General features: G+C 41.0%; 1 protein-coding gene across 1 annotated transcript; it reads right to left on the minus strand.

The window, feature by feature from the left end:
- Positions 1-169: 169 nt before the first annotated feature.
- bbs4 (Bardet-Biedl syndrome 4) lies at positions 170-26,077 on the minus strand. The gene is made up of 16 exons (XM_030045109.1): positions 25,969-26,077; positions 19,878-19,920; positions 15,145-15,224; positions 14,475-14,538; positions 14,139-14,250; positions 13,801-13,873; positions 12,625-12,678; positions 12,406-12,533; positions 11,054-11,108; positions 10,813-10,881; positions 10,456-10,608; positions 8,975-9,146; positions 7,878-7,947; positions 7,619-7,763; positions 5,435-5,639; positions 170-1,074 (listed from the first exon to the last, which is right to left on the minus strand). The coding sequence occupies exons 1-16, from the start codon at positions 25,993-25,995 to the stop codon at positions 953-955; spliced, it is 1,572 nt and encodes a 523-aa protein (XP_029900969.1). The 5' UTR covers positions 25,996-26,077; the 3' UTR covers positions 170-952.
- Positions 26,078-26,804: the final 727 nt, after the last annotated feature.

Consider the following 26,804-nt stretch of genomic DNA (forward strand, 5'->3'; position numbering starts at 1 on the left):
GCTGTTGTTCTGGTGGAAACCATGAACACTGTGACTCAGTGCTGTTAAACAACACTGCCCCCTGTTGGTGGCTGCAGCGCTGAAAACCCTTTGTGCTGAGGTGAACAGACAGTGAGGCACAGGAGCCAATTACTATGTCATTAACCTGAGACAAAAACAAGACACATGCTTTCTTTTGACTCTGTTTAATTGTAATAAATACATGACTCTATATAAACATAACATTTAACCACATATAAAAGCATGTGTCACTATTTACATTCAATGATGCTCAAAAAAGCCCTATCATACAACCAAGCCAGAATGACACTGACTGGAATGATCCGATTTTAGCAGTGATTGTCACAGTGTTTCTTCCACATTTATTTAGCTTTATTAAGCTCACCACATTTCAAATGTAAATACAATGAAAATGTATCATTTGCCCTTATTGCCCAGCTGACTCAAAAATGAAGCATTATAGCTGCAGTTTCACCAAAAACCGTTGATGTGTCATCATATAAATAGTCTAAAAAGAGCCATTAAACATGGACACCCAGCCTGCCCCATTTACAAAACAGGAAACACCCAGTCGCTGTATCAAAGTGGAGGAGTGTGGTGGCAGACATACAACTTTGGCTCAAGAAGTGATAAATGATGTATTAGACATTCTGTATTCATGAAAGGCGCAGTTAGAAAAAAAACCTACAGGAAAGGATGAACTTGCCCCTGCCCTTTTCCATTTGAAATAAATTATAGTGCAGGAAATGAAACTGCTGTGCACCACGTACCTACTATAAAAAAAAAAAATAAATAAAATAAACCCTATAGCTCGAGGCTTTATGACTAAAACTCAAACTGCTATGAGCTCACAGAGCAGGACGAGCCGGGCTGGCTTCCCCAGAGTGAGAGCGTCCCAGGACAAACTGACCGCCGCCCCTGAGCTCGTCCACTCTCCCATCTGGGATGCGTCTCAGGTTTTGGGGGCGACTGCCTCCTCGGGGTCGGGGGAGCCGGGGGGGTCGCCGGCCGGGCTGAGGGCACTCTCCACATCGGGCTCTGGCTCGAGGGGCATGGAGGGAGCTTTGGTGGCTCCTGCAGATACAAACAGCAACAGGGTTGGAGACGTTGAAGGGACTTAAACGTTCATCTGCAAAACAAACATGCCGGCTTACACTGCCTACAGACCCAGGCTTCTGTGTGTGTGAGACACGTGTGTGTGTGTGTTGGGACACAGGGAGGCTTGCAGGGTATTTGCTTATGTATCTGTGTGTATATCTGTGTGTTGCAGTATGGTTATCTCTGTGTTTCTGTGTAAGTACACACTGTAGAAACAAATTTCCAGTGGGACAATAAGGACTCCATTTTGACAGAGCATTCCTTCTGGAAAAGATTTACGTTGTGTGAATCGGTGGACGTGACGCCGTGGACAACACCTAACTAACCCAACACCTAAACCAAATCAAGTGTGAGGGGTCCATATTTTTTCCTGGACCCTAACGGCTCAGTATTTCTCCTCAGAGCCACCGAAACACACTCCTGTTACTGTGCTGCGGTTTTTGGGTCACAGTTTCAGTTTCGGTTCAGTTTGTTTTGTCCCACAGGGAGAAAAAAAAAAAAACCGACCATTTCTAATGTTCTCATTAGAAATGGAGCAGAAAATGTCTTTTTTTGCAAATATAAGACAGAGAATTGGGATCACAACATGAAGTGAACAAATATTCTTTCAAAGGCAAACATCTCCTTGGATTATTTAAAACAAACATAAAAATACTTCCAGCGTATTCATTAATCCATCGGCTCAGTGTGCGGCTGGATGGCTCTCACACAGTGGGTGTGTGTGTGTAGGGTGTGTGTGTGCATTGAACGGTTTGCTTTTTATGGTTCGGTTTTACACCTCTACTTGTAACTAATGAACCACCAGTTTGACCTCTTCTGGGCCACTGATACTGACACAGGCAAACACACACGACTGTAACTTGTTAAATGACACTGATGCTGTCTTTAGGGTGAAGACAGAATCAGAATCAGAAACTCTTTATTGATCCCCGAGGGGAAAAGAGGTCAGTTACAGCTGCTCAGACTCTCAAGAAAAATTATATACGCATAAGTGAAATTATAAGTATGTGCATTATGTAAAATTATGTGCATTAATCCTTCCTTGTGCATTAATCCTAATTGTAAAAAAGTGTGTGCATTATGTTCATTATGTAAAAATATGTGCATTAGTCTGACAGTAATATAACAACATTATATGCAGAAATAAGGTAATGGAGAGTATGTAAAAAGTGTAGCTATATACACCATGTATACACTGGAGTACTGCAGTACTGAATCACTGTAAAGTACAAGTATAAAATGAACACAGTTAATTGTAGTAATAGTATTTCTATACTCAGGGCTGCATTCGACAAACACTTAGGAACGTCAGAGAGCAGCTGAATTGGCCGTGCTGTGCTCATTTCCAAACCGTCTGCCAGTGAACATGAGTGCATTGTTCTAAAATACTACGCTTAACAGATAAACCAACGGGTGGCAAAACACAGCCTCCAGGCTCCGGCGAGGCAAAGCGCTCCTGGCCTCTTGCCTTTCAGTCTGAGAGCCGTAATGCGCCTTAACAATTTGCAGAATGGTCTTGAATTTATTAGCTTACTCCTGTGCTTTTTTCCAACACGTCTGACTCTCCGTGATGCGAAGAATGTATCTGCTGGAAGACAGTTTCTTGTTCACCCATGAGGCCGGAAACACCGCTAATCAACAGATCAGTCAAAGAAACACACGCTCATATCATAACTGAGATATAATGATGCGGCTTAATGGAGAGATGAAGAGGCTCTGAAATGAGCAGCCAGCTGCACCACCGGTGGGACACTCGGCCAAGATTAAATAAAAAAGTATTTGTTCTGAGCCTCTAAACATCAAGCTTTACCTCTGGACTAGATTACTTTATAGTACGGACACTAAATTCTTGTCAGCACAGCCATTCACTCCCTGTTACCGCGGTGTAAACGTCCCCTGTCACTGCGTCTTCAGGCACTTCAACCAGTGGTGCTGCTTCTATTTGCTTTTCTTCACACTGATGTGATCACATGGTATTTCGTGCTGTATTAATGAGTGGCTGATGTAATTAGTTATGACAGCCTCGTGTCATATGGAAGGCTGATGGCGCACGCTAAGGAAAGACATGCAAATATGAGGAACGTCACTGGTTGAAGTGCTTGAAGATGCGATGACAAAAGCAAAAGTGCCGCTTCGATGTGAGTTTTTGTAGTGCGTTATGAGGTAATATGTAGCGACTATGGAGGCCTGCAGGTCTCAAAACCATTTTCTCCCCTCTCCAAACCCGCGTCTAGCTCGGCCACAAGCAGCACTCACAAACTGTCTCACCACCTGGAGACTCTCCATTCAACATCTAAACAAAGACTCAGAAAAGACACTCATCGGGAATTATGTTATAATACCTGCTTCACCAAGGACGGGAGGGCCTAAAGTGATCATCTGCATCGCGGGAGGTTTAAATGCAGATTGTAAAATTATTTAGAACTGACTGCGATTTAATTTTTTTGAAAGTTTGGCTTGGTCATAACACACTAATTTGCTTACGTTGGCTTCTGGGCACACGCTCCTTTTTTGTATTATTCACATCATTTATTCTGGTATTTCCCTCCATCTCTTTATGTGTATATAAACGCATGCACATTTAAAATACATATGATTTTGTTATGCGATGTCTCCTCCATAATGAAAGCAAATGGAAAAAAAAGAAAAAACAATAAAAATTTGGTCACAAAAAATTGGATGTGCTTCATTCAGTTTCACCTCCTTGGTTTACTCTGAGTTGTGTTTGAATGACGTCTGTAAGATGCATATGATGGAGATTATTACAACAACATGGATAAAGATAAGCCATGTTTGATATCATTTGCTAGGAGATATCATGACTGTTTTAAAGAAACTACTTTCATCCATTATATCTGGTGTACATATGACAAATCGGTTTAAATGTGATTGTGGGACCCTCCAGTAAAGAGGGAGGCCCCACAAATCGGTGCCCCATCAATAAGACCAGCCTCTTGGAATGCTCAGGTCCTAATCTGAGAGGCTTTTGTACAGGGATTTATGTGCACTTCTGCTTAACATGCTGTCCTGTGGCCCTGCATAGACTTCCTGCACGAGCACGTATCCCGCTGCCTAGCACACAACAGCTCGCAGCTGAGCGAAAGGGTGTGAAAACAGAGAACAAGAGGCGATGTCCACCACAATATCTGGCAATCTGACTTGTCAGATTTGCCTCTGTCAGGCTCACCACCCGAGTGCTGGACTGACAGAACATGTCAAATCAACCTGTGCTCACCAAGAACGCCCCGAGCTACTCTCCGCCTGCAGAGAGAGCGCCAGCCACCAAACCCAGTGTCATCACCGCTGAACTCTGGTGTGACTTGTGCCCGTCGCTGCAGCTCACCACAGGTACTGCAATACTGTAGGGAGGGGCGTTCTGCAGTTAGGCACATTTATAGAGGTCTCATGTCACCCTGAATGCACACACACTCGCGGGGGAGTGTATGTAAGTTACAGGCAGCCTCTGCAGGTCAGACACAGAAGTACAAACTGAACATCACTTCTCACACATGCTTTTGTCTTAAAGGTTTGAATGAGAAGGATTTTCCTAAAGTCCTTCTCATTCACTGTCAGTCATCACTCCTGAGCCACTAGCAGTGTGTGCTGGTGTGTTGGTGTGTTGGTGTGTGTGTGCAGAGACTCTGCCCTCTGCCTAGATTTTCTTGTTTTGCTGAGCTCGGGGCTTTTCTGGGCGTCGGCCTTTGGGCAGCGGGTGTGTAGCTCCCAGCCAATCACAGCGCAGCCCAGTGCCAGATCGATAGCACCACATCCAATAGGAACGCTACGAAAATCGTGGATGGTGACTGCAGACAAAAGGAAATCTAGCGAGGAGAAACACCAGACAGACAAAGCTCGTTCCATAAGGAGAGTGAAACCCGGGTTTGGTTTTCACCCGGTGGCGAGCTCTGAGGGAGAGGAGGATGAAAAGCGGCAGCGTTGGCCTGTTTTGTGTTGGACGGTGAGGTGGTGCTGAGCATTTTTTTTTCTCCTAGGACTGTGACAAAATGTTTTATAGATCTAGGAAAGGAAACAGCTGCCGGCGGGGAGGAGGGCACCACTTTGAATGTTGCTGTTGGCCCAATTACCAATCACACACAGTCTTGGCTCTCACACCTGTCTCAATGCTGCTGAGTTTCATCCCACGGAAACGTTACAAAGAAATGGCTGTGTTGACAGTTTTGCCCCATTAGCCTTCCATATTCCAGCACTAGATGTCAGAAAACTGACTCACTAACTTTGCTTTCATGCTGCATGAACAGACAATAAGCTGCACAAGTGGATCTGCTGGGAACAAAGCAGCACTGGGTGAGTAGGGTTTGACCTGCAGGGGGCGTACCTGTCGGTAGCTGGATGTTCCTGTTGTAGCTCGCAGCAGAGGACATGGCCTGGCCCAGCGCCTGGTTGGTGCCGAGGGGAGCGCCGGGGGTTTTGGCTGTTGCTGTTGAGCGGGGTTTCGTCTTGGAGTCCTTGGCTGGTTTGGTCCACACCAGACTGTCTGCCACCTGCAGGGCGGCCCCCATCTTCTGAGCCATGTCTATTAGCTGTTAGTGACAAATATAGGATAATACGGCTTTTATTTAATTATGTATCAATTCTCATTCTATTGTGAGTGTACATCTATTTTATCTATACATATTCTATTTCTATAGATATTTTACAAATATTCAGTGCTGTGAAAAAGTATTTGCCCCCTTCCTGATTTCTTATTTTTTTGCATATTTGTCGCACTTAACTGTTTCAGATCATCAAACAAATTTTCATATTAGATAAAGATAACCCGAGTAAATATAAAATACAGTTTTTAAATGATGATTCCATTTATTAAGGGAAAAAGGCTATCAAAACCTACCTGGCCCTATGTGAAAAAGTAATTGTTGATGAGAAACAAAGTAATTGACATCTGTCAGTCTGGAAAGGGTTACAAAGCCACTTCGAAGGCTTTTTCACTCCAGTGAACCACAGTGAGAGCCCTTATCCACAAATGGAGAAAACTTGGAACAGTGGTGAACCTTCCCAAGAGTGGCTGCCCTACCAAAAATACGAGTGAATCAACGACTCATCCAAGAGGTCACAAAAGAAGCCAGAACAACATTTAAAGAACTACAGGCCTCACTTGCCTCAGTGAAGGTCAGTATCCATGAATCAACAATAAGAATGAGACTGGGCAAAAACGGCATCCATGGGAGAGTTCCAAGGCAAAAAACAAAAAACATCTTGATGATCCCCAAGACTTTTGGGAAAATATTCTGTGGACTGACGAGACAAAGGTTGAACTTTCTGGAAGGTGTGAATCCTGTTACATCTGGCATACCAACAGTCAAACATGGTGGTGGTAGTGTGACGGTCTGGGGCTGCTTTGCTGCTTCAGGGCCTGGACGACTTGCCATAATTGATGGAACCATGAATTCTGCTCTCTACCAGAAAATCCTGAAGGACAATGTCCGGCCATCAGTTCATGACCTCAAACTCAAGCGCACTTATGTGTGTTATGCAGCAGGACAGCGATCCAAAATACACCAGCAAGTCCACCTCTGAATGGCTTAAAAAAAAAAAACAAAATGAAGGTTTTGGAGTGGCCTAGTCAAAGTCCAGACTTAAATCCAATTGAGATACTGTGGCATGACCTTAAACAGGCCTTTCATGCTCGAAAACCCTCCAATTTGGCTGAATTAAAACATTTCTGTAAAGTGGAGTGGGCCAAAATTCCTCCACAGCGATGTAAAAGACTCATTGCCAGTTATCGCAAACGCTTAATTGCAGTTGTTGCTGCCAAGGGTGACACAACCAGTTATTAGGGTTAGGGGGGCAATTACGTTTTCACATAGGGCCAGGTAGGTTTGGATAGCTTTTTTCCCTTAATAAATGAAATCATCATTTAAAAACTGTATTCTGTATTTACTCTGGTTATCTTTGTCTAATACTAAAATTTGTTTGATGATCTGAAACATTTAAGTGTGACAAATGTGCAAAAAAAAAAAAAAGAAATCAGGAAGGGGGCAAATACTTTTTCACAGCACTGTATGTTATTCTACATATAATTTATGCACATGTTGAAAGGTGAAAAGTCTATGATCTTGGACATAGATATATTTTAGTGTATTTTATTTTTTATGAGATAAAAAAGATTACAAAGGTTAATCTTTTTTTTGTATTCTTTGTATTTATCCAGTTTATCTATTTTGTTACTTTGTTACTAATTTCTCTAAAGATATTTTTCTCCTGCTGTTGACAGGTTTGTTTTGTGAGGTCTACTATTGTTCCTGTGCAATGTCTGGACTACCTGCTGCTAATTTGGGATCAATAAAGTACATCCATCCATCCATCATCCTTCCATCATCCTTTTATTCATTTTTTTATTTGACCTATATTTTAACAGGCATAATCATTAAGAACGGGTTCTTATTTACAATGATGGCCTGTGCTAGGGAGATCCATCCATCCATACAAAGGTAAAGTAGGACGAGGAAACAAGAAATGACTCCTAAAACGGACAAGCAGACACCAGGGACAGTTTCAGTACCTCAGGATCGAATTCAATGCTGCTGCTGCTGTCTCTTAGCAGGTTGACTTTCCTCTCCATTTCCTGATACTGCTCCAGGGCTCGCTTCTTGTCCCCGTGATTGTAGAGTAGGATGGCAAAGTTCAGGTTCACCAGAGGGTTGGACCTGGAAGAAGTGAATCACAGCCAAATCAAACCTCAATTCAATCCAGACTCAAATTCAGAAGGAGATGTGGTCCCTTTCAAAATGAACTGGAGTTCAAGTGGAGGACGGACTCACTCGTCTAGCGCCACAGCTTGCTCGTATGATCTGATGGCGTTCTCTACATCATCCAAATTGGTCAGGGCCACTGTTGAGAATGAAATGAGCAGGTGTTAAAATAAAACTTTAACTGAATCTTTTTTTTTTTTTTTTATTAAATGAGGGAACAGATGAGCAGGTGTTCAGCGAGGTATTTTGTTTTTGAGTGCGAGCAAATGCTTGCTAGCACAAACAAACATTATGAGAGCATATGCCTGTTATCAGTAATCTGCCTGGGGAGGGGGTCATGGTGAACATAAGGCACTGTTGTGGCTGCAAAATTCAGTAATATAAAGTAGATACAGTGTGTGGCTTTGTTGTTTACACAGCAATTTGATGATACTTGTTTAAAATATTACTTTTTAAAGAAAGCTCTGTATCAGTAAAAAGTCTAAAAAAATAACATGGATATTTAACAAATTTTCAACAGTGAATGAATGGATTTTTGTACGAACAAATTTCATTTATTTTTGTGTCTTGTGTTGCAACCCATCCCTTGTGAGATTATAAGACACCAAAAACACAATTGATCTACAAATCATTGCAATCACTTCCAATAACAGCTGCCAGGTAAACACAGTTTACACACACACAAAAAAAATAAAGGGAACATTCAAGCAACATTACGTAAGCCAAGATAAATACATCATGATAATGTTCTTTTTGTTCGCAAATCCTATGCTTTCTCTAGATAATAAGCACCTGCAAAAACTCTGTATTGACCAAGCCATTTCAGTCTGTCTGTGTCAGTTAACACTGAGTGTTTTGCAGTCAACATGATGAACATGCCTCAGCTGAAACGTCTTGTTACACAGGTTATCTAAAATCAGCCGTCTTACCTTTTCAGCTTTTAGATCAACTTTGCACTAAGCAACATTTCTAAGAGGATGACAGTTTGGCAGTCATCCTCTCACAACATAGACTGTTTGACAAAGAGTAAAGTGAACACATGATGGCAAACTACTGGAAACACAAAAGTAAAACAGTTTCCAATCCTCTTGCTGCAAAGCAGTGAGTTGTTCTATAAAGGCACGATCCTGTCCTGGTCCTGTTTTCATATGCCTCTGACTCCGTACCTGCCAGCAGCATGTAGAGCTCCCCCATGCGGGGGTTCAGGTTGATGGCTGCCCCAAGGAAGTGGAAGGCCGAGGCGTACTGCTGCATGGTCAGGTGCACCAGACCCAGGTTGTACAACACTTTCCAGTCAAACGGAGACAAATAGTGGGCCCGCTTCAGGCAGCTGATGGCCTGTGAGGGAGTGAACATGGGACAGACAAGTCAGCTGCTGACAGGGCTACTAGCCAACAGGCTTATTAATATATGACGCCATTTATAAGACCTGAAAACAGATTCTACAAAATCTATAAAGTACCGTGGTGCATTTGTTGTTATGACAAATGGACCAAACTGATAAGTAATTCATTCATTTGAGTGTGATTTCAGTTCTCTGGTTCTTTGGTTGATCAGCTGCTTTGATCTTCTCCATGGAGAACACAGTCCAGACAGGCTACCTGAACCAACAGCAGACAGCCTCTGTAGCAGATTACATGTACTGTATACTACACTGCTTATACACTGTTCTCTGTTGTAACATGCCACAGTATGCGCTATTATCTTACATTCACAGAAAGATTCAGCTATATAACCACACAGTTTATCACTGTATCAAAGCAATGCATGCAAACTAACAGTGGAGGAACCCAGAAGTTACTTTGATGTCATCTGAGCTCATTTGCAAACAAAGAGATTTGATTCAGACTTTTTCACAGTAAACCTGGGCTTTGAAAATCTTAGAGGACAAAAAGCAAATAAGGTACCATCACTGTCGCATTTTATGTAAATACAAGATTTTAGGTTTTGCTTACTTTATTGGTTTTCATTATGTGAAGCTTGTGTTCAAATGCCTAAAAGTCTTGGACCTTGCTACTTGATTACCTGAAATTTGCTGTAAACTTCACCACTTTTCAGAGAACTACCAAATCTTGGTTAATTCAGCAACAACCTTGACTCATGTCTGTTTTTTTGTCCTGTTTACCACTATGTCCTTTCCTATTTTTCTGTAGTTACGTTACTGCTAAATGTGTGGTTATACTTATTTGTACAAAAGCCCTTCTAGGGACAGATGTTGCAGATTAGCATCTGCTACAACACTTTAATACTTGCGTTGGACAGCTGTTTTCAGTTTTTTGATGTACACTGTATCAGACTCTATCAAATAAACCATATGTGTGTTTTACCATCATAAAACGTCCAAGTTAGTGAAGCACAGCGTTTCTTCATTTATGTATTGTTGCCATATCAGTTGTGATGCTGCAAGATAATTCTGCCATTAAAATGCTAAAGCTAGTCCTGCTAAACAAACAGCGGCCCAAATGTACGGCTTTCATTTGGGTGGTCAGAAGTTGGTTCTTCTTCTGGGTGCTTTTATGGCAGATTATTATTCACATGAGGGAATGAAAATCGAACACGTTTGGAGCTCGAGTTGCTTAGGACGGCGCTTCCATCCAGCCTGAGATGAATGAAGCGCAGGGAAACAGCATTAAACAGCATTACTCACAGCTACGTATTTCTTCTTGCCAAAGAAGCACATGCCGATGTTGTTCCAGAGAGGGGGGCTCTCGGGCACAGCACATGCTGCCACCCGGTACTTGTTCATGGCCACATCAAAGTCACCATGGGTCTGCATCATACTGCCTGCAGCCAGGATAGCCTGGGAATAAATACAGCATGGAGATATTAGGGGAAAAAGAACCCTTTGAAATTTCACATGATGAGGAAGAGTGTGCCACCTGAGACTGAATGGCCTTCTGTTTTGACTGAATTGTTCTGACACAAGTCCACTGTGTTGCCCTCATGTAGCTCAGTAGCAAAACAAGTACGCCACAGAGGATTGGCTGTTCCACCACCCACTTACCGTATAGTTGTTAGGGTCAAAAGTGAGGGCATTCCCAAGGTGCTCAAACGCCTTTTGGTACTTCCCGAGCTGAGAAAATGGAACACAGATAAGTACATAATCCATTCCTGTTTAAACGTTCCTGACATCTAAATGCCATATTTTCCTTTTAAGAATAATCCCCATGACAAATGTTAATACAGTCCCCGTCACTGGCACACACATTATCCTCACTGAGAAGGTTGTATAAAAATTAACCCACCTGCAGATACAGCAGACCAAGAGTAGTCAGCAGTTCGGTATTTTCTGGAGAGAACCTGAATTGAAGATAAGATGCCTTGGATGAAAAATATCACTTTATCTAAGCCTGTAATTACATTTAATGCCTGCACTTATTCTCAAGTAAACATAGCTTGATATTCTGGGAATCTGCTGATTATTCAATCAGGGTTTGATTCAGCATAATTGTGGCATATTAATTATGACCCGTGGGGGGACGATTTGGCTTAAAGAAAAGACTGCAGAGAAGAAGAGGAGAAGAGGAGAGAGAAAGATGTTAAAATAAGACTCACAGTGGTTCGTCTCATTAAAGGCAACACCAGTGTTGGGGCACTTAATTAATTCATTTACCCCAACAGGAGGTAGCCATAATGAGGCCTATTATAGACACTGACTGCCACTTCCTTATTTACACCACTGCTTAATGGTTTAAATATTCAACATGCGAACAGAACTAGAAAATGAACAAAATTTCTAGTGAACTGAAAAGAGCCCGGGGTAAAATGTGGCTAAGTTGGAACTTTCTGTGAAATCGAGAAAGGAACACTTACACAGAAATGAGCTCTAATAACAGAGGAAAAAACAAATAAATCAAAATGACTCGCCTTGCGATTAAAGTGCTTTTGTTAAGGCAGACATACACTCAGAACTAATCTTCTTTTCCGACAATACGCTCTCCTGTCATCTTTAATGGCCTTTTAAATGAATTTCATGATGAAAAAAATTTGGCATGCTGCGGTTGTGCAGTTATTAACATTCAATAAGGCTGCCTATTATTTGGCTTTCTATGAAAAAATGATGCTGTGGTAAACACTTCCAGCAGCATGACCTTGGAGTGTAATAATTTCAAGGTATTGCGGTAATAAGTTCCTGAGTGATGATCATTAGGAGTCATCCCTCTGCAGTATGGTCTTCAAGTATGCTATGAAATAATTAAACAGGTGGCTGTTTTAAATAGGACACACCTAGCAAAACAAGTCAGCACACCCGTAGAGCAGCTCAGCACTACCTACAGATTTAGATTTAGATTTAGATTTAGATTTAGATTTACTGTCCCCTAGGGGAAATTCCTTTTCACAACACTGTACATATATACACAACAGCAATACAATACATATATATACAACACACTTAGGCAACAGCATCCCATCACCACAGCACATCACACCACATAGTAACACAGGACAGGTGAGTAAAAAACGAAGAAGCCTCAGGCCAGAGCTCCTCATGGAGATGACACAAATCTCAGCCTCCTCTCCTCACCAAGGGCTTTAACAAAAGAAAGAATTCATCCCGGTGCCTCTTTAACGCTGCCCACGTGCCAGCTTTACTTACTCCACTGCACTCTTATACACCTCAATCGCCTTGTCAGTGTCTCCAGCCAGCAAATGAACCTTCCCGAGCATCATGAAAGTCCTGTCATGTTTGTTTAACTGGAGGGCTATGTTTAGCTGCTCCTCTGCCTGAGAGAGACAGGAAAGGTCTGTGATCAAATCACCGGGGCATGACTCGACAAACAGTATGCATATTGTTGGTGAAATTAGGCATACTCACATTTTTGAAATCTTTTAAGAAGGAATAGCACACGCCCAGATTGTGGCTGATCTCCTGAGGTAAGAAAAGGTCACATTATAGCGCATGCTCATCTAATTAGGCCTGGAACAAAAGGTATGGTTAAAGCAAAAACTGAACTTTGGTGTGGTGTTGGGTTCTTTAGTTCTCTGGGTGTGATCAGAGTCCACATGGAGGTGAAATCTCCTCATCAGCTGCTCCGTGCTCCCCTGGGCTGCGAATGCACAACACTGGATTTGTATCTCTCCATTCACTTCTACAGGAAAACAGCTCCCTACACTAACACTAACAAAGACAACATAAAAAACAACAAGTTCCAAAAAAGAGGGCACTAGGACTTGTTTTTTTTATATAGTCATAATCCTCTTTGTTGGTGTTGGCTTGTATGTCAAAAGGGTTATTATGGGAGCTGATTTCCTGTGGAAGTGAGTGGAGAGATACAAATCTAGTGCTGTGGATTAGCAGCTAATGAGGACATTTCACCTCCATGTGGACTCAGATCACACAGATGGAGCTAGACAACACAACACTTCCACGTGCAGTAGCTATGATGCACAAGAGCTTTGTGGACTATATATTATATAGCAACTGACTTCAAGGTGGCCATAATAATATTAACATGTTACCCTGCTAGTTTCTACATTATATGATTGATTATATATCATGCCTGACTAATTACTGTGTCCCTCCTGCCTTCATCTGCATAGTCTTCATAATGTCAACAGCCCTTAGTGTGCAAGAATGATCCTGATATTGTTTAATAGACAAAAGGTGAGCAGGCTACGCTGTGCCAGACGCTTGAGGCTTGCAAGCATGTGGCAGCGGTTGTGTTTCAGGTAACAGCGAGACACTCACAGGTTACTGAGGAAACGCATATCACAGGCAGGACGTTTTAATTTTTACAAAGCCAACAAGCCTAAGCCAAGGGGGTTTTGGAAAACCTTATGTTTTTAGTTGATAAGCCGTTGTTCCAGTGGGGAAAAATTAACTTGAGTCTGGGCGTTTTCCCGCTCCAAATGTGGAGAAAATTTGTGGAGAGAAATTTGCTTTGATGATGCGAATTTAGAGTGAAAGGAAGCCAGCCCTCTTGATGATTTTCCCCCGACTAATTTTAGACAAAGTAGCAGCTCAATTTAAAGAATGAATCTTTTACTTTACCCAGTCTTTTTCACTGAGTCTCGCAGCCTCCTGATAGAATTCGATTGCCGCCTTGTGCTTTCCGAGCAGAAAACTAGAGAAAGGATAAACAACAGCAATTCAAATGCCGAATTAATGCAACTCAATCACTGGATGCTGTACAAAGAAATGCTTAAAATCTTACATGCAACAGTGAAAAACAGAGATTGGTGGCAGCAAATGGATTAATTTGGCGGATAAAAATGTCCTGAGCCGCTCTGTTTGGTGAATATCACTGATTTTCCTTATGCATCTCTACAGCGTTGCTAGCTGATGAAAGAGAAGTGCCGTGCCCCAGGCTGTGCGGGAAGGCGACTCACAGTGATCTGGCCACTTGCTTGAGATTGTCAGCATTGCTGGGATTGAGGATAGCACAACTCTGGAACAGCTCCAGGGATTGTTGGATCTTCCCCTCCAGACGCAAGATTAGTGCTGTGGCAAGAGAAAAAAAGACAAAAAGGGGGGATTTTCAAACACATTAAAAGTCTACCGCACAGCAAGGGGTCCTGAGAGCAGATTTTGGGGAGGTAATGATGCACTGGGAGGCCTGGGTGTCGAGTTCGACAGAAGTCTTCTTTGTTAGAGCTGTAATTGTAATTCCACATGCTTAATACATGGGGAGAGAGGATAGTCTAATTATGAAAACCACAGCTTACCTTGAACATATATAGCATATTCACACATCCCATTGGTCTCCTGCAGCTGGTCTTTGATGATTGCCTAGGATGACACAAAAAAAGAAACAATCCCCAGAAGTGAAGCATAATGTTTGTTCCAAAGTTTTTGTAAAAACAATATTGTTAACACTTTTGGCTACAGCACCTGGCAAGATGAACATCTAATGCCCTGCAGAACGGTAACCCCAATTTGTCTGGCTTTCTACACATCTTGTAATCTTAGACTATTCTGTCAGATAAGGGGCAACAGCACAGCCCCTTTTCTCTGCACTTGCATCTTAACAGATTGAAAGTGAGGATTACATCTCTGTAATCATCTTACAGAAATTAGGTTTCCTGATACAATGGCAGGGAGGAGGACCCCACTAATACATCTTCTACTTGCATTTTGTTGTAAGATCAAGTGCATGCACGTGTTAGGGAGATTTCATTAAGTGCTCACGATGTATTACTGCATGCTTACCCACTGTGTGTTTTCATATGGGAATATACAGGCTAATGCAATGGGAAAAAGGGCACTGTAAAGCTTGGTGTTACCAGGAACCTTCTTGTTGCTAAGCATTAATTATCGTCATCTTGTCCGCACAAAGGACAATTTGACCAACCCTGGAGACACAACTGGGAGCACGGAGTGACAGGAATTCATTACCTTGCAGGTCTCATAGTCTTTGCGGATGTAGTGCTGGTGAATTAGCCAGTTCCTCCTCTCCAAAATGGGAAGCTCTGGAGCTGCGGGGGAAGACAGTAGACTTTTAAATTCTGGTAAACCTTTACAGCTTACCACACCTCACAGTTTAGGATGATGTCTTTTTTTTTTTTTTTGATAGCCGAATATATAATCATGAAAGCGGCTGGCTTTTGCGGCCAGCAGTATCTGATCTCTGATCTGACGGTTACCACAGATGTTCACACACCAACCGAAAACCTCCGCCTTAACTGTCCAGCATCCACACTGTAAATGTCAGCTTGTTACAAAGTTTTTAGTTGAACACAGGGACTTTTTTTCTGTTGCTCTTTTAATGTCTATGCAGGTTAAGATATTCACCGCGTTGCCAAGGCAACAGTGTCTCCGGCACACCAGGTACTTATGACAGAACAGAAAAAGGGTATATAGACAGACAGAAAGAGGGAGAAAGAGGGAGGAAATGAGCAGTACAATACAAAGCCAGCTTTAGGAGGGTGAGGTTACCCCACAAATTGAGCCACAATGCTGCAAGTCGTCCTCCCTATTGAGTACAACATTTCATTTTACAAGACAGGCAATTGTAATTCCAAATCAAGTGACTCTGATTCTGGTAATCCTGTTATCTTGCACCTACTACCTTCCTCTGAGGCTAAAAATAGGATCCAAGGCGATGTGAAGTGAAGAAGAACCAGGCTTTGAGTGCGCCACTGACATTGGGGGATAGAAATACAGTGTGATTTACACTAAAGCTCCCTTCTGTTTTCATAAGTCAGCCCTTAAAGCAGTGCTGTGCTGATGTGCAGCCAGAACCGGAGCCCGAGTCCTTGTCCAATCACTTCACAAAAACCCTCTCCATCACACAGTGAAAAAACTGCATGAGCTTCACACATTCGACGCATCAAGATTCGGAATGGCCCTATTTGCAGCGACTTAATCCTCTTTCCTCCTGCTGAGACAGCAATAATATTCTTGTCTCTGGGTTTCAGCTGTGGCCCTGTGGCACACCAATGTCCACATATACAAAAGACGGGCAGATTTGTAGAAGAGAGTGGGAATACATGTGTGACATATTCCTGCGACTGTGGTAGGAGAGTAGAAAGGAGCAAAAAAAGGGGCACAGCATGAGGCCTCCTAAATATATCCCTGTGAAAAACTTCATCCCAAACATGGTGGATTTCTCTCATTGTTGTGCCTGATCTGGCTAATGCCAAGACAGATTTGCCTTCAATGTGATTTAACCATCTGTTAAAATGGGATAAGAGCAAAGGAGAGGCATGCTGAGATCAAAAGACACATGGGGAGAATATCATGAAAAATAAGATCAAATTTACTTAGTTTTAGAGTTTTGCTGCAAAACTCTAAGAACACAAAGAAGGAAACATTTGGGGTGTTGTGCAGTTCAAAATGTAATAACTCACTGATTCTTGGGAATTTGGATAAATCATGTCCCACTAAGAAAAATTCTATTTCTGTTTTAATGAATAAAAAGAATCAAGGGCATAATCAGGGGGTCCTTTGCACATTTGTAAGGTTCTTTTATAGGTTTATTTTTAATTTTTATTAATTTAATGATTATATGTTGGCCCATGGCCTACATAACCAATTGTCCTTGGATAAAAGATAATCATTTCAACTTGATTAAAACAACAAAAAGTAATAATTTCACTGAATAATATATTTACCACATGAAAGAGTACATCATAATATGTATTAAAAACTACAAACGATGAGTTTTGAACAATATTTACTATTATTTTGTGGTTGCTCAAAATGTGTCCCAAATATTCATCACCACCGTCAGATATTTATCTAAACAGACAAACAAACAAACAAAAAAAACTCTACAACTACAAGGTCAATTACATTCCTGAGGAGCCCTTTTCAAACCTTCAGCTCTACTGCATGCTTCAAGACCGCTCAGGCTCCTGGAAGTTTGCTATTTTCTCTAAAATCTCTTCATATTTTTGGACACTGCTACTGTCACAACCATGAATTGTCAACACCATCACTTCTGTATTAAAAAATATTAAATCAGATTATGGAATAAATGTATACTTTTTAAGAAGAGGTCTGATGCAGGTAGCAACAGGGCGAAAACAAGCTGGCTAATGTGAACAACTCATGCTTATCATGTGAAAGAGCAGGTTTTTGTCACCACCGTCAGACGTCACCACCGTCAGGTTTTCTGTGTGACGGTGATGACTGAAGTCTGAAAAATGCTTATAACAGTGCTCAGGATTGTTATTTTTTGTACCAAATAGTTAAATAAAGTTGTTAAGCAAGAAGCCATTGACTTGAGTGGTATAAATTTTGGAAATGTATGTTTTAATGAGGCCACTGTCACCACCGTCAGAGGCAGTTATATTGGTTTTAAATGAATATGCTTACAATATGTATCTTTGGTGCTGTTGAGTTATTAAAGTAATAGTCTCTTTTAATAAAAAAATATGTTTTTCAAATAAATAAATAAAAAAAACATTATGGTGATGGTGTTGACAAAAACAAAGTAGCCTAATAACTGGGAAAACGCCTATTTTATGAAAAAAATGCAAAATGAGGAGTTTGCACCGGTACACTGCTGAACAGCCAAGACCTTGGCCTATAATGATATACCTTCAGATTTTGTAATTTAACTCACTTATTTTTCAAAATTAAAACCTGTTTTATCCAAATTCCCAAGAATCAGTGAACTGCATTGTATGAAATGTAGTGACAGCTTCTATTCCCCCAGTGTTGATAGGTATATTATGTGTACTAGTTCCCATGCAATGTCTGGATTAGGTGCTGCTGTAGTACAAGAATTTCCCAATTTGGGATCAATAAACTACATCCATCCATCCATCTATCTACACTATATGGACAAAATTGGGCCACACCTCTTAATCACTGAATTCAGGTGTTTCATTCAGTCCCGTTGCCACAGGTGTATAAAACCCAGCAGCTAGCCATGCAGTCTGCCTTTACACACATTAGTGAAAGAAAGGCTCGTTCTAAAGAGCGTGACTGAGCCCCAGTGCACAGAGCAGCTCCATAAAGGCGTGGCCGGCTGAGTTTGGTGTGGAAGAACTGGAGCGGCCCGCACAGAGCCCCGACCTCAACCCCATCCAACACCTTTGGGATCAACTAAAACAGAGACTGTGAGCCGGGCCCTCTGGTCCAACATCAGAGTCTGAGCTCACAAATGCTCTTCTGGATGAACGGGCAGAAACTCCCACAGACACTCCAACATCTGGCAGAAAGCCTCCCAGAAGAGTGGAAGCTGTTCTGCTGCAAAGGGACCAACTCCATATTAATGCCTCTGGATTTAGGATGGGAGGTCAGAGAAGCTCCTGGAGGTGGTCCAGTACTTTTGTCCAGATAGTGTATCTATCTATTTATCTATGATGTGATGGCATCCGTGAACTATTAAACAAACTGGATGTATAATGTGATTTTGCGTGTGTGCATTATATTCTATATCATATTTCATGTTCAGTCCTGTATTACATTATGAGTTGAATATGAGAATGAAATCGGTGAATTATGGACACTTCATTAAACTGAGTACTAGAAAAAAATTGTATTCCCCTGATTGTTTCATACACAATTATTCATACACAATACAATTATTTCAACACACATAGTTACAGATATTAGTGTGGAACAGCTTTAATTCCTGCTCATATGTCAGTGACTGTCTGTTGCACTTCAGATCAAACATCACCATCTAACCACAGTTTAAAATCTAAAATTCATGTCAGCTCTGAGAAACGCAGGTTCATGCGGGCATGTGCACTCATTTCACACGTCAACACACTCCATTCGTAAATAATGTACTTAACTTTTATTGCTGATTATTTTCACACACACTGACGATGCCACAATTCGCTGCAGCGAGGGCTATGAAATACTTTGATCAGTACACCTCACTGCCATTGTATTTTTACAGCTCTGGTACAGTTCACATTTTAAAGGTGTGTGTCACATTTTTATTAAAGACACTGCCCATCTACTTCAGTGCCAGCTGGCCTGACCTCCTTTGTGCTCGGATTTTTGTTGTGCACTTCGTCTGCTCTAAACTTCATACTTTACAAAGCATTCTCAGTTTCAATTATTATTATGTTTCCTTTTATATACTATTTTTTAATCTCTATGTTTTTCTCATATACAAATATCTATTCCTAATAGCTGTCACAGACAACGGAAACAACACTGACATTGCATAAACCATTTAAAATTGCAATCTTTCCTTCATCTCTTTATTATTTCATTAACCAACACATTCTACTCTCATGGGTCCATGATTTTGACTTGATTCTCCTCCTTATATCACCTAGTTGACTTTATTACTTATACTGAATGCTTGTACACTATACAAATGGTGACAGCATGACAGCAGAGTCCTGTGGGTACAGAATTAGCTGGTTAATTGATAATTGGGTCATAAATATGAAGGCAAGATATCCCGAATGCTTAACAGTGCAGCAAAATAAACATTGTTCATGCAGAGAAACATCTGGAAGATGTCTCAGCATCAGCTCAGCTCCTCCTGGTTGGAGACGGCAGAAAGAGTGGAGAGGGTGCCCTCTGCAGGATGATTAACTCACAACACAACTCTGATGCTACTCCTCCCCTGTCACAGACCAGTTCAGGGATTTATCATCTTAAGATACAGTTGTTGTTTTTTTCGTTCAGGCCATGCTGGTAGTTTACTGTACCTTTGGGAGCCCGCCGTTTCTTGGCTTCAGTCGCCACTGGGAGCTGCAATATGACAAACACACCAACACAAAGAAAGTCATTAATAAAGCACATGGAGCTCTGCATTACACAGATACAGAAAATATGCAGAACATACAGGTGACACTTGTATGCATGTAAGTATAGGTATAAGAGACTTAATGCTTTGTAAGACCATTTTAAATCCATTTTACCAATAAATTTAAGACTGATCTTTTAATTTTTCAACTAAGTGCAACAGGTAAGTACAAAGCTCAGTTGTGCATGTTTAGTCCAGTGCAGAGGGAAGTTTTAGGCAGGAATACAGCAGATAATTAACAAGATGACTCTGAACAGTTTCCTTCAGGTTAGATGCTATTGTGCATGGTTCTTTAATAAATAATAATCTTATAGTCTTTATTGTATATATTTTGATTTATTCTATTTAATCTACCTACTTATATTGTACAGTGTGTTTTTGATGCTGCTGTAACATAATAATTTTCCAGTTTGGGATCAATAAAGTAAATCTATCTATCTATCTATAATCTTTATCTAACTTAATCTAACCAAAATTTCTCTCGACTGGAATATGACTGGTAAGTATAAAGTGAATTAATAGTTAATCTACAACAGACAATTTACAGAAAAGTAGAGCAGCTCAGTAGAAAGGCAGTGTTAAGTTCAGCAGAAGTCCTCGGGTTCTGTAACACGTTCACTTTGACGCAGAAAAAAATTGATTGATTTTGACATAAATAAATTAGAATTAAAAATATTTATTGAAATTAAGTCCTCATATATTCACATGTAAAACTATTTAATGACTTTTAAGGCCATTTATTTACTAAATTGAAATTTCTTTTTAATTGTTAGTTTAATTTAATTTTCATTTAATTTAATTAATAGTGTTTTTCAAACATTTATGTAATTTTGCGTTTTATGTATATATTTTTGTTTTCTGGGACATGTTTTACAAATTTTGTGTGAATCTTATTTTTTCAGTCATTTACTTGGACTTTTTTTTTTTTTTTTTTTGCTGATTTTCTGTTTTTTGTAATTTTTTGCACAAAGAAATCAGCTGAATTTGCTCAGGTTTCAAAGGCTGAAGAACTTGCAGACACCCCGAATAAACAGACTGAGGTTTAGAATACACACACACACACACACACACACACACACACAGAGACAAGCTCCCTGCACATTGAAGAACCATACATTTAACTGTAGAAATCAGCTATATAACCTGACCAGCTCGAGGTTCAGGGTGTGCTGTGTGCTGTATAGAAGCTCACAGCAGTTTAACATACTGTAACTCTCCTGAGATTAATCGCCTCCTGTGGGAGTGGGTCTAATATTGAAGTATAATGCAGCAGTTTGTGAACCGAGGGGCTTATAAATCACCGACAAGCAACACAGTCTCCTTCCCGAGGTCAGAAACTGCAATTCTACTTTCGGATAAAGATTACATTGTTCTCTGAATATATCACCGGTTTTACAGTGGAGCCCACTATGATAAGCTGCATCCAGAGGTTTCGGGAATGCAGTCTGCTGTGTGTGTGTTAAATCATGCTCCAACAGTCAAGGATGAATCAGAGCGTTTTGTATACTGCTTGTTCTGTGGTGCCATGTGTGCATCATGGTGACAGGTGTCTGAAGCAGCCTGCCCACAAATGATGTGAAGGACATTTTCTAACGTCATTAAATGCCAAAGTATTTGTATTTGAGGTTGTGCGTACCGGCTTGGAGAAAATAGTTTGAAAAGGTTCATCATGCCACCTCAAATGCTTCCTTCTTTTCTTTGAGTTACTGTTACTTTTTGGATTTTTGCCTGAAAAAAGTAACAGTAACTCACAGCTTGGAGAAAAGCTTCTCACCAGTGTACTTTGCAATGTAGTAAACACTGAGACTGACAGCCACTTTGTTAAGAACCAATTTTTATTAAGATACCATTTCAACTTACAGACATGACAAGCAGGCCTGGGTATCATCCAGATATGTGTGATACCGGCACCAGACCCTTGACCTCAATACCAGGTCCTGAGTGCTATTTTCAACACCAATTAAAATGTTAAAATCTTGTTTTAACATTGATTTTAAAACATCTCTGGGTGTAACGTGATGTTTCTCCTGCATACCTCTGTCATGTGTTACATCAGCCAATCATCAGCATTATTAGATCTTGGTATCCTGCATGCTTATTGGCTCACTGACGCTGATGAGTGTCATTTGGTATTGAAATTTTGGTATCATGGCATCTTTAGATACCATGATACCTTCAATGTGATAAAAGTATCTAAGTTCTCAGTCCTGATGACAAGGCACAGGCCGGTGTCCAAGTCAAAGGCCTGACCAGTATCTATTAAATATTGTTTCTAAACAGGAGGGAGCACAGTTGTGCATTTAACAGAGTCTGTGAAGGAAATAAAAAAAAATGTTAAAAATGCAATAGCTCTTTTTTTTGCTTTGCTTTCCTCTCTGGTGTAGTAGAAGGGCATGTGCTGCTTACCAAGTCTGACGAACAGCCCCAAAGATAAATATTAAACTGAAGATTGTGCGTTAGGTCTTTTGCAATCTTTTTTGCAGCAAGCTTCTGAACAATCCCAGTTTCTCCTTGTGTAAATGTGAGAAATGAGATGGAGGGACACCAACAGCTGGTGAGCTTTTAGTGTAGCTGCAATAGGCAGGACTTTTTAAAAAACACTTTTATTTTGGCATTTCTGTTTTATTTGATAGTGACAGTAGTGAAAGTCGCGAGGCACAGTAAAGGCCGCCTTGGTAAGATTTTTAAGGTAAAAGGGCCGGTGTTATCTGCCTGAACCATGAGGTCAGGCTGCTGCAGACAGGGCAGTCTCATGGCTCTGACTGAAATGCTGTAGGTTTGTACTATCTGGATAAATTATTAATAATTTGTTTGGGTGTCTTTGCTTGATAGAAAACCCAAGCGTTACCTCCAGTGTAGCATTCTGTCCAGGCGTGACCTTGTGAGCTGGGATCATCTCATTAAATTTACAGACGCCTGTCTTGTTTATAAAGTTTTTAATGGCCTAGCCTTCCTCCGTGAAGCAGAATTCCTGCGTCAGCAGATGACCCACAACTATTACCTCAACACACAGTATAACAGTACGATTTACAACAGTAATAATCATGGCTTATTACTAATACATGAGCATGATTCTTAACCCTTAACCTTAGCTCTTAACCAGAGTTTCCAGTGATTAATATCTCTCCACAGGGACTACAACAGAAAATATCCAGTGGGCTTACTATCTACTATCCAGTAGACTAGCCCTGGTGAATTTACCCTCAGGTTAATTAAAGCACACTGTCCCAAACAAACACACAGACAGCTACATACATCCAAAAAACAACTGTGTGAGAATGAAGCGACAGAGCAAACAAGCAATTCATGTGAAAATGCAACTCAGGCACTGATCTTGCCAACATCTCCAAATACTCCTTTAGCATTTTAGCTGACTTAAGCCAATCAAATCCACCTTCAACAGAAAGGTGTTGTTTACGACAGCATTACTTGGGGAAAAAAATCCAAAACGGATATTACAAATGTCAAGTCTAATCTCTCTACAACTAATAGCAGGACAAAACTAAATTAGCTTGTCAAAGCAACTGCTTTTAGTGGTTAGATTAGTGATGCACAGACATCAGTTATTATTCAAGACTAAAGGCTATTTTCCAAATAATTTACTTTACATTTTAAATATACTCTATATTCCCTGAAGCACTCATTATTTATGATTTTATATAAATCTGACACTGGCACCATTTCAGTGTAGACTTTTGAGTGTTGCGGGCCATCTGGCCAGTTCCCCTCCTGTGACATCTCCTTTGGTGTTGCTGTCTTTAAAATTAATTACGGATCATTAAATTGTAAATCAGTACCATTTTCAAACTCCAGCATGCATTTCGAGATTAATTTTCATTATGTTAAACCTGGTCTTTTTCTTCCTGCTTATTCTGATCAAGGCATTTGTTACTGTGTTCTCCTGGCAGCGGTGACATGTCACCTTTTAGCTCAGCTGACAGAGGCTGTGTTGGCCCTCTGGGTGTGTGTTTGATAACAGGCTCCTGTCACGACTCGGGGCAGATAAAGCTCTATAGAGATTCAATTGATGACATTTTGAACACAGTCTGTCATCATGGTGGTAGAGCCAGGAAAATACATTCCAGACTGAAAATTATTTGTAATTACTTTTACTGATCTGGGGAATATTGTGCTGGCTGGTTTGTGGTGCAGCCCAAAGATAACAAATGATCACTAAATGATAATTACTAAATGTTTGGTCTACAATGGTTCCTTTCTGGATCTTGTTTTTGGATTAGTAAATGTGTCCCATATTTACTCTTTGATTAGAGATTGTTCAGGTGAACAATGTCTGTTTAATGCTTAAAACAAAGATCCCATTTTCTATTCTCCTGATGACAAGTCATATATTTGGCCAATTATCACATCAACTTACATTTTTATTACTACAGATGGGTGACAAATAAAAGGGAAAAAAACAACATAGTTTCTTAGGGAGGTGTTTGGCCACCACGAGCAGCAAAATCAGCTTCAATACTAGTAGTAATAATAGTAGAGATTCTCCAAGTCTGTGGAAGTCTCCTGGAGGGATGGAGCTCCATTCCTCCGAAAGATCCTGCACACAGAGAGGGATATTATTGCAGGGCTGCAAGGCCTAAAGCCCTCAGTACAAAGACAAATGCACATTTTACAGTGGAGAGCCACTGGTCAACAGAAATGAGGAAAAAAGTTACGATTCATCCTTCACCATATTTTGGACAGGTGGGCGAGTCCGCCAAGAAAACGCTACAGGCCTGGACCCTGACAGTGAGGGGATCCGCTGGCTCTGTTATGCTGTTAGAGGGGCATTTTCCACTTTGACCCCTAAGAGGGAAGGAAGACCCACTGCAAATCAAGACGAAGTTATTCTGAGTAATCACCTTTATTTAATATTGAAAAATTTCTATCCTGATGGTAGTGGTCTCTTGCAGAGCGACCACACCTCCATCCACAGTGCAGGAGGGCACTGAATGGTCTGATGAGGATGATGATGATGATGCAGTCAACCCGGCTGACACCAGTGGGAGATTCTGGACTCTCAAGCAGCAGCATCAAAACACCAAACGAGGTCATATCTTTTAGAGGACTGGAGCTCCATCCTTCCAGGAGACTTCCAGAGACTTGGAGAATCTCTGAAGCTGGTCAGCACCTCCCAAGACACTTTATGTTGGGTTTTAAATCGGTCACCTGTCTGCGGATCAGTGCAGTATTCCTGTTTTTCCCTAAAATGGCTCTTCTCATCCCAACATCTTCAGCCCGCTCACCAGCGGAATAAACAATACGACAAGTTGCTACCCTGGTAGAAATATTGTCACTTTGCTGATGTTTTACCGCAGTAGAAGTTCTGCTGTAAAAATCCACTGCAGTAAAAGTAAAAGAAGCTGAATCTGTTAAGGTGCTGAGCAGCTTACGTTGGGTTTTCCTGTAATTTGTCACCCATCGTTATCTTATACAGAGCACAGGATGCACGCATGCGCAATACACTGATCACCTTCATAGTTTTTTCCCCTCATAATTAGCCTGTTTAATGTTTAGTTCATAAGTGCACTGTGACGTTTCGGACAAAAAAAAAAAAAAAAAAAAAAAAAAAGGATTTACTGCAAAGTAAGACAGAGCTGGACAGTAAATATTACCCAGAGAGTAAGAAAACTAGCGGCACCTATCAACGACCAGCTGCACTTTAACAGTCAAGTCTTTAGATTAAGTTAATTTTTTAGCACCAGCTTGGTATATAACAGCTAATATCTAATTCTGCTACATGTTCACCGATGGAGGAGTGAGATTAGAGCCGGTTCGAAAGGACAGGTTCGCTATAATTAACTCAGCGCTGACTTGGATTAGCTAGCCAGCAGCTAACGGTGGTTCGCCCCGGAGGCGCCGTGCATGGCGGTGTTACACACGCTGTTTTATTCACACACAGTTCAGCTACCGGAGCGAAAAGACCAGACTTCATGTTCACTCGTTCAACTTTAAAAAATAATAATAAAAAAAACCCCGTTTGTCTCTGCACTCACCGCCGCGGATCTCTCCTCTTCGGCCATTTTGCCTGAGCTGATCAACAGCAGAAGCCGTTGCCATGGAAACGTCAGGGGCGCGCGGTCTCTCCGAAGATGATGTCACGATGAAGCTATTAATCCGCTCTGTGTCCGCAGCACTGGAGAGTTTTTTTTTTATCCTAGGATGACGAAGGTATGATCCGCCCTACTCTGCCTCTGATTGGCTTGACATGATTTTCTTACTCCAACTCTAACCAACCCAAGCAACGAAGGCAAGAGTACCAGCCAATCAGAGGCAGAGGAGGGCGGGTCATGACTTCGCCATTCTAGAAAAAAAAATTCACCGCGAGGGGTTTTCCTCCTATATTTGGAATATGTGACTTTTATCTCCTTATGGAATTGGACATAAAGTACAGACAGAGAGAGTATAATGACGATTAACGATGTAATATAACGATTATCTTGCATATTGGGTTTATTTATTTCTGTCCAATATTATAAGTCATGTTCTTTTTTGTTTATGAGGTGGTTGGGGCAGATAATCTGATTGTTGTCCTGGAAGGTTGATTTTGTCAGCTCACTCAGAGATTATGCAGGACTTTTCCTGTTCATTTCTTATGTAGGTATGTGAGGGTGAATTCAGCCCGAATCCTGAATCACAAAAAGTTAGGGATATTCGGCTTTCGGGTGAAATTTCAGGATGAACCTAAAATGCATTCTAACCTTTACAGGTGAACTTAATGTGACCTTCTGTAAACTTTTGAATGCACATGTCCAACTGTTCAGTGTTTCAGTACTTTTTGCACAAGTTGCTGTTCTCTAACAAGGAGCTTAACGGCAAAATTCACATCAGG

This window comes from Myripristis murdjan, chromosome 3 (assembly GCF_902150065.1).
Source record: "Myripristis murdjan chromosome 3, fMyrMur1.1, whole genome shotgun sequence".
Classification (NCBI taxonomy): Eukaryota; Metazoa; Chordata; class Actinopteri; order Holocentriformes; family Holocentridae; genus Myripristis; species Myripristis murdjan.